General features: G+C 52.0%; 1 protein-coding gene across 1 annotated transcript in view; it reads right to left on the reverse strand.

Moving 5' to 3' along the window:
• Positions 1–12,767, reverse strand: part of KIF6 (kinesin family member 6) — a 393,563-nt gene that overhangs the window by 11,200 nt on the left and 369,596 nt on the right. Inside the window, exons 17-19 of the mRNA XM_043907375.1 lie at positions 6,238–6,322; positions 4,944–5,079; positions 1,875–1,975 (exon numbers count right to left, since the gene is read on the reverse strand). Coding sequence (XP_043763310.1) covers positions 1,875–1,975; positions 4,944–5,079; positions 6,238–6,322 — 322 coding nt within the window. The remainder of the gene's footprint in view (positions 1–1,874; positions 1,976–4,943; positions 5,080–6,237; positions 6,323–12,767) is intronic.

Here is a 12,767-nt window from a genome sequence, read left to right on the forward strand (position 1 = left end):
AGGCAGGGGGGAAGTGGGAAGGAAAAAGCGCTGCTCAGCCTCGAGCCTGCAGTTGGGCTGAAACTGCAGGTCTTTCCCTTCTTTTTTGTGTGTTGTTTTTGGCCACGCCTCTTGTTAACCTCAGAATTCAGAGCATCACAGCAATGAATGATGTTGCTGTTTCTCCACATCCTCACCAGCATTTGGTGGTGTCAGTTTTGTACATTTTATTCTAGCCATTCTCATAGGTGTGCAGTGATATCTGGTTGTTGCTCTAATTGTAATTTGCAATGATCTATGATGCATCCTGTCATACACTAATTTGCCATCTGTATATCTTCTTTGGTGAGTGGCTGTTCAGATCTTTTGCTGACATTTATATATATATATATTTCAAACACATTCTCCCAGTCTGTAGTGTCTTTCATAGAGCAGCATTTTTCATATTTATAAGGTCAAACTTCTCAATTTTTTTTTTTTTCTGTTGTGGGATCTAAACTGCCTTTTAAAACACCAGGTTAGCCAAAGAGGACACACCTTGCCAGCTGTTAGCCTGGGGCTTAAGAACTCACGTTGGCCCATGTTTCCTAAAGCTGGAATCCAAGCCGAGGTGCTGGCCCTGAAGCTTAGAGGGTGTGAAGAGGTCCAGGGAAAATGTCAGCCAGGTGGGGGACGGCTCACTGGTTGGCTGCTTTAAGAATAGGTTTAAATTTTTAAAAAATTTAAAAATTAAAAAATTTTTTTGGCCACACCACTCAGCCTGTTCAATCTTAGTTCCCTAAACATGGGGTATTGAACCCATATCCCCTGAAGTATAGAAGCCTGGTGTCTTAGCCACTGGACCACCAGGGAAGTCCCAAGTGTAGGTTTAGATTTAGAGGGAAGTTGCAAAGCTATTACAGAGAGTTCCCACGTACCTCACGTCCCATTTCCCTTATTATGTAATCTCATAGTCAAGTGAGGCACATTTGTTGCAGTGCTGATACCCTGCTATTAACCCTAGTCCTCTTGTTATTTGGATTTTCTGAATCTTTCTTATCCAGTCCCCATCCAGGACAGCACATTCCCTTTGGCCATCACATCTCCTTGGGCTCCTCTTGTCTCTGACGGTTTCTCAGAATTGTCTTGCCTTTGATGCCCTTGGGCAGGTATTTTGTTGAACGCCCCTCAACTGGGACTCGTCTGACCTTTTCCTCATGATTCAATGGGCATTATGGGTTTTTGAAAAGAAGACCAGGAGGCAAAGTGCCGTTCTCATCACAGCCTCACATAGAGGACAACCCTCTATGTGGTTGTCTGGCAACCCCATCCCTACCCCCTTTAAAAAGCTCTATTTCACATTGCAGCGTGAGAGCTTGGCTCCTGTTCAGACCCAGTCAAGGATCGGGCGCTGGCGGCGGAGGTCGACGCCCCGTTCCCGCTGGCCTGGCCACGACGCTAGCCGCCTGTCTGAGGGTTGGAGGCTGCACAAGGCAGGTGTGGTTGGCTCCACCAGTTACTCTGCACCCCCTCCTGAGCTCCCTGGGTCCTGGCAGGCAGACTACGCACTGCCTTGCACCAACATCCCCCCCCAGGTCACTCTGCCTTCTCCCCTCTGCCAATCGTTTCTTCCTACCCCAGGGCGGGACTGCATCCACGGCCTGGCTAAGTTGCTCTTCTTGTCACTGCGGCAGCAGGTCCCCTGGCTGTCAGAGCCAGAGGGACAGGGCTGGGAGTGGGGAGGTCCTCCCACAAGCCTTAGTGAGAGTCATTGGCTTGAGTATGTTCAACTAATTTAACAGTACAAGTCACTTGTTTCCCTGGATCACGCAGCCTACAGAGAGACTTTTAGGGCATCGACTGGGTTGGGCGAGAGAGACTGAGTACCCCAACCTGTTGCAGGGTTCTCCCCTTACCTCTTGTTAGAGAGGGGCTGGGACCTTTCGTGCTGGGCTTCTGACATCTGGGGAAAAGGCTTCATGTGATTCGATGCAGTCACTGCTGGGGAGTTTACCTGCTGGTCCAGGAGAAAGTTTCACAGTGTAAGCATGAATCTAATGATAGGGGAAACTGTCTTTGATGTATTTCTCAAGAGGAAACAACTAGCTATAAAAGTTGGAATGTACAACATGTATGGGGAAAAAAAATAGACCTAGATGTAGCCGTGGACCATGCTGTTGGGCGTGGAAACCTTCTCTCTGGACAGCAGGCTAAGGGGTGATGTTTGATTCATTCTGTGTGCTTTTCTCTGTTTTCTGAGTTCTCCAAATTGAGCCTGCATTATTTTTTTTAAATACAATTTAAAAAATTATTTATTTATTTATTTCTGGTTGTTCTGGGCCTTCTTTGCTGCCAGGGCTTTTTCTCTGGCTGCGGGGCACAGGCTGCTCACTGCGGAGGCTTCTCTTGTGGAGCAAGGGTCTATCTAGGGCACAAGGGCTTCAAGAGCTGTGGTTTCCAGGCTCTAGAGCACAGAGTCTGTATCACTTTCTGAGGTTAAGAAAAGATAATTTACAGTGTCATCTGACAGTTCTCCAGAAGTCCTTTTGGCTTTGCCTTCCCTCGTCCCAAAGAGATGCTGGCAGAGTCAGGGGTGACGCGCTCAGCACGGTATGTGGGGGCAGCCGGGCTGGAGTCCTAGAGACCTAGTGCGTCTCCACATAGGTCTCCGGGGCAGCAATTAAACCTCAGCTGACCCGAGTCTTAGCAGAACGCCCCCCGCCCCCCCCACCGATTCTCCCAGAACAGGAGGGCGGGGGAGGCTGGTGACCAGCTGCTGCCAGGCCACTTCCCACGTGCCTCGCCATCTCCCTCGGAGACTGTCAAGGGGCAGCTTCTCATCACCTCCCGCCTTCCGATGAGGCTTATGGCTTTCTGCCCGTCCCACTCAGGCTTCCTGCTCAGGCTATAATGGCGTCGTGGCTGCATGGAGCTGACCCCTCAGCTACACGTGACCCATCGCCCCTGCTGTGGTCTCCTGGTCCCTTCTGCTTCCGGGACATCCTTCAGGGTGGAAGGCCCACGCAGTGACACCTTGGCTACCCTGGCTTTCACTGTCCACGTGAGCAATAAACGGTCTGACGCCTCCAGCCTCGGCGGGACTCTTCCTGGGTCACACGGGATGACTTAAGCAACTGTCCCACGGCCACATGCCCGTGGGCACCAGCAGGGGCTAACGGCCTCACCCACTGATGACCTCACGAGGGAGGCTTCCTAACTGGAGGACAGACAGAACCCAAGGGGTGCTGTGAGTGTGAGCGGGAACCGGGGACATCTTTATCCTTCCTAACTTCTACCTGAAATTTAACATTTCTTTCAGTGATTACACGTGGACAACAAACCACAGTAGCATGGGTGGCCCCAGTGACTCCGTAACCAGTAGAGATTACACTTATTTTCAGATCATGTTACAGTGGGTAATCTGTACAGCAGAAATCTTGAAATATTTGTGTTCATCACTACTTTGAAATTTTGGTAAGTATTGAGCACTCCCCCAGATCTTATTAATTCGTGCATTTGTAAAACAGTATACATATTATTATACCATAACTTTGCTGCTAAAATATTATGATAACTGTACTTCTGTCTAATTGGTTTTTTTATTTGTCATTGTGTGTATTTAATTTTATCCAAATAGGCTTCTCCATTGTCTGGTCATAGGCGGCAGTAACGTACGGGTTATGGCTTTCCATTGTCTGGTCATAGGGGGCAGTAACGTACGGGTTATGGCTTTGGGTCTTTGGGAAAATATCTTCCGTGCTCTTAGCTTCCTCATCCTTAAAATGAAGTGAGCAGCCTGTGAGATGACCTTGAAGGGTTCTGCCAGCCCCACGAGTGGTAGGATTATGTGTATGTCATCTCCTTTGTTGCACACAGCTGAGGGGAGGTTACATGAGGGTGGTTGGAACTTGGGGTTTGTAACTAACATTTCTTAACAGGTTATATTAGCCTTTATGATATTGTAGAGTACTTCTAGGAATTTGTCTAGGAAATGTGCAAAAACGTTTCTTCAGATACGTTTCCAGGGAACCAGTCCCCAAACAACCTAAACATTAAACAACAGGAGATTAAATATATTAAAATAGATCCATATGCTTGAACAGAGAGGGCCTTGGAATGATGTCATGGAATAATAACATGGAAGAGGTGGCAGGCTGGACAAGTAGGTAAAAACAAAGGCATTTGTAATACTTAAAGACTAATATGGGCACTTCCCTGGCGGTCCAGTGGTTAAGAATCCGCCTTGGAGTGCCGGGGACATGGGTTCGATCCCTGGGAGGGGAACTAAGACCCCACATGCCTGGGGGAAACGAAGCCCACGCCCTACAGCTACTGAACCTCTGCACACAACTAGAGAGTCCGTCCGCAGCAACCAAGATCCCTCGGGTCGCAACTAGGACCCGGTGCAGCCAAATAAATACATTCATATTTAAAAAGAAGGAAGATTTCTTTCTTAAAAAAAGACTAATATGATTCTACTTTTATAAAAACATGTGGATGTACATGCATAAAAATATAAAATAATATATAATCCAACATGTTATATCGATTGTCCTTAAGTGGTGGGATTATGGTAATTTTACCTTGTGTATATATTTATAACATATATAAAAATATATATGTATAACTGTAATAAAGAACAATCAAGTGTTGTCACTCCATCACAGGAAGTAATGGTGGCAAATCCCTCGGCTTGGGGAGCTGTGAACCCCCACCCCCATCTTTCCATGGGTCAGGCATTAGCAAGGGTTGAACAGTGAGCCCTGGACCACTCACATTCCTTGTTACTATTGAGCACTCACTTCAGGAGGCAGGGGTTGAGAGTGCGTTCGGTGTGGGTCGAGGCCCCCCATTCTTTTCCCTCTGCATCGTCCCCCGCCCCCAGGGGAGGGCTGCATGTCTGGCCCCTCCCCGGCTGCCTGCCAGTCCCCAGGCCGCAAGAGGAGGGCGGACTCCGGGGCAGCGAGGGGCACAGTGGCCAGTACCTGCAGGCTGGTTGCCTCCGCGGCCCACCAGGCTTCAAACTCTTTCTGCAGCTTCACCTTGGCTTTGTCCATGAGCAGCTGCAAATGCTCTATCTCCACCTTCAGGGCCTTCAGGCGCGCGAACATCGTTTTGTATCTGCAGTGGAATCAGAGAAGGGGGGGAGGGAGGGTTCGAGAGACCAGGGTGAGCCTCAGAAGCCCGGCAGAACAGCCGTGGTGCCCGAGGCCAGAACACTGCACTGGTGTGTGAGCCCAGAGCCGGGCATTGCTGTCCAGCGGGCTGTGGGCTCCCCTAGAAGGCTGGCTATCATTACTGGGCACTGAGGGGCAGGCGTTGCTCTAGCCAACTGCTGTCTACAGACTCATTCAATCCCCTTCACCACCCTAGGAGGAAGGTGCTATTATAACCATCTCCCTTCACGGGTCTGGAACCTGAAACATGGAGAGGTTAAGGAACGTGGTCCTTAGCACAGAGCTAACAAACACAGGAGGCAGGGTTTGAACCCAGGCCATCCGGGGATGAGGGGAGGGTGACAGGGTTCACTTGGGGCACATGCCTAGCCAGCTCAGGGGTGGGTGGCTTGGGTGGCAATGACATCATTGCCACCTGTGAGCAAGGAAAGTTTCTTGTTTGGTTTCCCACAAGCAAATCTCTCCAGGGCAGTGATAGATAGCCAACCTCTCTGCTGAACGCCTAAATGAAGAAACGAACTGAGATGCTTGTATTAGTAATGACCACAGGACTGTTTACACTTGAGGCTCCTCGCTCTGCAGGTTAAATCATTCTGGGGCCCTCAGTGGCTGCAGGAGGATCTGATGTTCTCCATCAGCCTGCAGGTAACGAGCTTCAGAAGAGGAGCGAGGCGGAGGCCCTCTGTGGTCATACTCCCGGGCTCCCCTAGAGGGCAGCAGCAGACAAGACTTGCTGCTTCCGGGGCTGCAGCCCGGGCCCCAGGCTGCAGAGGCTGCAGATGGCGACCAGCTCTCCCTGCCTGAGTCAGGGATCCTGGCTCTGGAGCCTGGCTGCACCTTCTATTCCCCACTCCAGCCTCACCCATCCTCGGCTGGCTTCCTGCACCTCACGACTGCCTGCTTAAAGTTGGCGCCTCCTCCAGCTGATTTAGGACCCACTTCTCAGAGGAGCTGCAGGCGTGGGTCGGCGGGGTGGGGGGTGGTGCCCCCCCCCTGCCCTGCCCCAAAGCTCCAGGTGGTCCCGAGGGTCCTCTAGGGGCAGGGGTGGTGGTGGTGGTTGGGGGGCAGGGATCAGGGTGTGTGCGGCGAAAGGAAAGGGTACCTTCTCTTCTCTTCCTCCAGCTGTGATCGCAGCTTCTCTTCCAGCAGGTCTGGCATTGAGGGCACGGGGATGTTTTCTGAGATACCTGGAGAAGGGAAATGCTGAGAGCGCACTCCAGGGAGGATGAAAGGGAAAGTGTGATGTTTAGAGCAGATGACCGAGCCATCGTGCCTCCCAAGGTGAGAGGAGACCCAGCGAGTCCCTGTAGGGTCTCTGGACGGGAGCTTGCTTCACCCACCTCCTCTGGGTGGCAGCCTCTGCTCGGCTGAAAGGCCACGAGGAGGCTTCCGTGATTATGCTTTGGACGTAAACCCAGAATCTTCCTTATTCCTTATGTCACTATCAGTCCTTTCCCTGTAGGGTTCCCTCATTCCTTCTTGAGTCATCAGCAAAGATGCAAAAGAGCATTCCCCCTTCTTTTGATACACAGCCCATCATAAACCAAGAAGGCATCACTAAAATGGCTCACATCTTACCTCACACCACCTAAGGTGCCGAATTCTCCAGCCTCAAACCACGTGCCCCACTTCTGCCTTCCCCCTAAAGCACTGCTTCTAAGCCTGATTAACCCAACGTGCACCTGGGGCTGAGACCCACGCTCAGATGCCCTGTCCTGGGGGCAGCATGACAGGACCCTCGCAAGTCCTAGGTGAGGGCTGCGACCCCGACATGCCAGCCGCTGCTGCTGGTTGCCAGGTTGCCAGCTCCGGGTGCTACTGGGCTTGTCTGGAGCCCATAGCCCGGTGGTTGGGGTCTGTCTATCCTCCCAGGAGGCTTTCGGTGGTTGTACGGCATGTCTTACTCAGAAGGCATCTTAGAAGTCATGCAGCCCCACTTTCTGCTCCTTGGAGGGGAGACTCTACCACAGGTCGGGCACTTAATGGACATGATCAGACAATTGCTCCCATTTTACAGATAAGGGCATGGAGGTTCAAAGAGGTCAACTTGCCCAAGGCCACGCAGTTAACTAAAGGAGCTTGGATCTAAATCCAGGTTTGTTTAGTCGCAAGGGCTCTGGAATCAGAAATTGCTTCGATGATGTTTTTGAGGATGGTCAAGCGCTTTCTGCCGCGGTATTGCCAGGCGCTGGGCTCACTGCTTTGCATGAGAGCACGTCATTGAGGGCAGCTCTGTTTCCTCTTTTTTTTTTTCTGTTTCCTCTTAGTTGGAGCCAAGACCTGCCCCACTAACTTCTTTTCACCTCTACTTTGGACCTTTGGAGCAGCACAGTATGTCCTCCTTCTTAATCTGACAATTCTTTAAATATTTTAACAACCACCACCACAACAAACTGTCACATCTGTCAGGAGCTTTATTCTCAGGCTGACTCCGCCCAGTTCCCTCAATCTTAGGCTCAGTGACATGGTGACCTTCTAACTGATCGTAAGTATGGAGTCTGCATCTGGACATCATATTCCAGACAGGCCCAGGAGGGGCAGGGTGGAGGACAGTTCTCCTAGCTTTGAAAAATCCATGTTCGATATTTCCATGGGAGGTGAATTACTAGCAATGACCATTATTGAGCATCTCCTATATTCCAGATCCTGCCAAGTCCTGCGAAGCACTGGGCTAGGTGCTCTATTCACCTTATTGCTAATTCTCAAAATAACCCAGCAGGAGAGGCATTACCAGCTCATTTAAGTTAAGAGTCTGAGGCTCAGAGAGATCAGTAACTAAGTCCAAGTCACACAGCTAACAAGTGGTAGAGCTGGGATGTGAACCCAGTTTCCCTGGTTCTAAAGAGCTAAATGCTTACACCAGGCAACATCCAGCACTGCTTTTGTATTTCAGCAGTATGGACATTGTCATGGCTATGTCAGTTTGTCACTGTCCTCTATTAGTCTTGCAGTCAGTTGACATATGTTCCTATTTTTATGAGTGGTTGTCAAAATGCATTCTATTTCACAGTGACTGTCCTTAGGATCCCAGATGCAACACTTCCCATTTGTCGGGGGTTTAGCCTGCTGAGGGGTCCTCATTCTGGCATGCCACTATTCTTTCCCTTTCCATTGCTTTTTATGTTGCTATCTAACTCACTGACGAATATGCTAAGGGGATTGGGATTCTGTTCTTATCTGCCGGGCACCTGTTTCTCTCTCCCTTGTGTCAAGGGTCACCTGTCACTTGTAAACTGACTGAGCAAGCCTCTCACTCCATAGACACCATAGACTTCCCAGAGGAAGTCTGTGCTGGCCCCCAAGCCGGTGCATCTTAGTGGCCCTAACGATCCAGACTGCCCGTCCTAGTGGCCCGTGGCTTCCCCAGACGCAGGCAGCGCAAGTCCCCGAGGGCAGGGACTGGTCCCTCTGCTCTTTGTCCAGGCTCCAGGGCACCCTCGGTGCCCACAGTGTTCATGGGCCCTTGTCCTCTCTGGGAAAAGTCAGGAAGTACCTCAACGCCATGCTGATAACTACGGGACTCGAAATGTGAATATTTCCTTTCCTAACAGTTTCTGCAATGGGCACATGTATCTCTTGAGTCTGTTAAAACAAAAAACAAAAAACTGTGACTCTTCTTCCTTTTAACACTTTTTGACCCAGACCAAGGAACTCCGAGAGACGCAGTGAAGACCCTGCTTTGGGGGAAGTGAAAGTGTGAAAGTGAAAGTCACTAGGTTGCGTCCGACTCTTTTTGACCCCATGGACTATACAGTCCGTGGAATTCTCCAGGCCAGAATACTGGAGTGGGTAGACTTTCCCTTCTCTAAGGGGATCTTCCCAACCCAGGGGTTGAACCCAGGTCTCCCACATTGCAGGTGGATTCTTCACCAGCTGAGCCACCTGAGGCCAGATCGTGCTGGACCTCAAGGGCCTGGTGGGGACATTGGCTTTGTGAGAGCTGAGAGGCTGGGGGCTGCTGAGGAGAGGGAATGGCGTGATCTGTTCCTTTGATGGCCAAGCCAAGTAGTTGATTTGCCAGTTAAGACAAAGCTGCTGCAAACAGAATAGTTAATGTGAGGTGGCGCCAGGGTAGTGAAAGGATCTGGGAAAGAAAGCTGGGACTCCCGGACTCAGGCAGCCAGAATGAGGGCACAGCGTACCCCCAAGACACAAGCCATCCGCGTTGCCATGGGAACCAAAGGGGCCTCTCTGCCAAAGTGATGTTTGCCGAGTGAAATGCATTGTAACCTCACCAGGAGACAGCCCCTGGCTACTTCTGCTGCTTCCTGAGGCTTGGCTTATCAGCCGTCTCTCAAGAGAAAGAGGGACTGGGAGCTCAGTGGGAACCAGACAAAGTGGCTGAGCAGGAACAGAGGCAGGGGGAGCAAGTAAAGGGCAGTTGGGCTTCGTGGGTCTCCGTGACCACTGGGCCTGCGGCCAGCGACAGTGCCTCTGGTCGCCTGCCAGTCACCTCCTTTCAAGCCGGGCCCCTGGCTGGGATGGGGGCACAGGAGGTCACAGCCCTGAGGGGCCCAGGAGGTCACACTGTGGGCAGCCGGCCCCCAAACAACACACAAGCGAAGAAGGAGGGCTTAATTCCAGCGGCTGTGGGTCTGATGTCACATACAGAGGAAGCCCCCGAGCAGTCAAAGAGTAACCGGCACTTCAAGCAGGGCCCGCACGTTCCCAGGGTGACCCTACTACCTCTGATGAGTCAGGTGTTGGGGAATCAGCAGCATAAAGAAGAGAGGGGCGCTGGTGGGGAAGGCCAGCCTCCTGTGGGTCTGCTTATACCTGGTGTGATTTTGGGGGCACTGGAAAGATCACCTCCCTGCACCCTACACACCCCCCCCCCAAATTCTCCTATAGTCAGTCCATGTCTGAAATGTGTGAATCTCACTTCTTTTGTTCATGGGCTCTTTACATGGGGTGAACCTGAGAATCACCTAAGGAGCCTGTAAAAGCAAGAGACCAGGGGGCCCTACCCCGATACATGGAGTTAGGATTTGATGGCAGATGCCCCCTGTGATTCAGTGCCCACCCTTTGTTAAGAGACTGCTCAAGGGACTTCACTGGCAGGCCAGCGGTTAAGATTTAGCCTTCCAACGCAGGGGGTGTGGGTTCAATCCCTAGTCAGGGAGCTAAGACCCCCACACGCCTTTTGGCCAAAAAACCAAAAGCAGAAACAGTATTGTAACAAATTCAATAAAGACTTTACAAATGGTCCACATCAAAAGAGTCTTAAAAAAGAATCTTAAAAAAAAAAAAAAGAAACCGCTCAAGGCTCTACATCCAGTTTCAATGCAAGTACTTCATGTGGGAGTCACCGAGGATGCCAGACCTGCAGGGGTTCAGGTAAGATGCTCTGCGGGGGACTGAGTGGAACTTTACCCCCCGTCCACCTTCCAGATCTTTGGAAACCACTGTGGGGCGAAGGGGCGAAGGGCTTTGCAGCAAGAAGTCACGGTCTCCATGGGGCTGGAGTCGCCTGCACTTGGCCCTCTCAGGTGGAGGATAAAATCTGAACATGTGACTCTCTGAGGCTCTTCTATAGCAGCTCCCATCACAGACAGGGAAACTGAGTTCTGACAGCGGAAGTGAGCTTCTCCAGGATCACACTGCAGGTAAAAAGAGCCAAAGTCAGGACCCTGCTCTGCCTGACTTCAGAGCTGGTGCTTCTTCCTCTGCAAGTGACCCGTACAGTGAAGGCTTGCCACAGTGCAGATCACTGAAGTCGATATTGACTTGCCCTTGGTATCTGCAGGTGATGCTCTTTTGCGCGAATGCCTTTCTGATGTGGGGCTCGGGGGCTGAGAGAAACCCTCAGCCTCTCCACCGTGTGCTGGCCTGTGTGGACTGCCCTTTCCTAACTGAACCCACCGCCTGCGCCCTGATCCCACTTGGCATTTGCAGCTCACCCGCTGGGTGTGAGGAACGGTCTCATCCACATTATCCACGGGAGCCTGGTGCCTGAGGTCAGCCCCCAGAACACCCCGAGCCAGCCTGCTTGTCTCCTTAACTGTCTGCTAGGAGTCTCAAGGGAGGCAGGATTGACATTTCCAGCCAGGTACAACCGAAAGTCCCTTGGACTGCAAGGAGATCCAACCAGTCCATCCTAAAGGAAATCCTGAATATTCATTGGAAGGACTGACGTTGAAGCTGACACTCCAATACTTTGGCCACCTGATGTGAAGAACTGACTCATTTGAAAAGACCCTGATGCCGGGAAAGATTGAGGGCAGGAGGGGAAGGGGACGACAGAGGATAAGATGGTTGGATGGCATCACCGACTTCATGGACATGAGTTTGAGTAAACTTCTGGAGCTGGTGATAGACAGGGCGGCCTGGCGTGCTGCAGTCGATGGGGTCGCAAAGAGTCGGACATGACTGAATGACTGAACTGAACTGAACTGAACAACCAAAAGGGGCCCCGTGGGCTTCTGGGGAGCAAGCCCAGGGCCCTGTGTGGAGGAGGCTGTAAATTATGTGGCTCCCCCGTGGCAGACGAGACATCAGTCACGGAAGCATTCTGGTGGGCGGCCTCAGCTATCTGACTCAGGGTCCGCTTCAAACACCTACTCTGGGCCTCCTTGGGCTAGACTGTCTCATAGAACCCAGGTAGCCCTGCCCCATCCCCTTTCAGAAGTCAGCATGCCTGTTCTCCCGAAGATGGATGATGTCAGTAGGCTCAATGACCACGACGGTCAGCAGCTCAGAGGCAAAGACTCTGGCTTCTCCATCAGACCATTTCCTGTTTAATGGCTCAAGTGAATCGCCAACTGGAGTGATCACAGGCTGCCGGGCGCCTGGTGCCGCCATCCGTCTTGGTGCTGATTTTGTGCAACGCCGTTGCTGCCCGCGGCTGGCTCAGACTCAAGGGTGTGATGAATACCCTGCAGACCCAGGGCTGCGGAGGATCGTTTCTCTGGCCCCCACTCACCGCCGTCATCTTCCCTGAAGGGAGAATGGGGCGATTCCCAAGAGCACAGATGGCCATAGTGAAAGTGAAAGTGTCAGTCGCTCAGTCCTGTCTGACTCTTTGTGACCCCAGGGGCTGTGCCTGTCAGGCTTCTCTGTCCATGGGATTCTCCAGGCCAGAAAACTGGAGTGGTTGCCATTCCCTTCATAGGGTCAACAGTACAGTCAAGATCCTCCCATACGCCTCTTTGAAGCACGGACTCTGCTCATAGAAGGCCGGCCACATCCCTTCCTGCCTGAGTCACCCCTTCTGCGTCCACTTTGGGCCTCTCTGCCACAAAAAGGCTGCCGAGATGGGGGCCTCTCTCTTTCCATGTTGCTCCCCCCACTGCATTCCTGGAGGAGGATGCAGCCCGCACAGAGGGTCAGTGTGGACTGGCGAGCAGTACAAGGGGGACCCCAGAAGCGCCCCGTGTTCACAGGAAGGCGTGTCTGGTTTCCTCTCTCACTTCCCGACCACAATCACCTCTGCTCAAACTGGAGCTCTCTCCTCCTCCTGTCTCTCCACAGCCCTTCCTGCTGGGACCCCAGCTGCACCTCCACTTTCTCCTCAGCATTATCTGGTTGCACCACCCAGAGCCCGGCACAGTGACCCTCTTTCTGAGGGTCCTGGCATCCCCCACTCTGCCCGGGGCAGGTCTGTGCAGAGGCTGCTCCTTCCTGCATCCAGTC

This window comes from Cervus elaphus, chromosome 7 (assembly GCF_910594005.1).
Source record: "Cervus elaphus chromosome 7, mCerEla1.1, whole genome shotgun sequence".
NCBI lineage: Eukaryota > Metazoa > Chordata > Mammalia > Artiodactyla > Cervidae > Cervus > Cervus elaphus.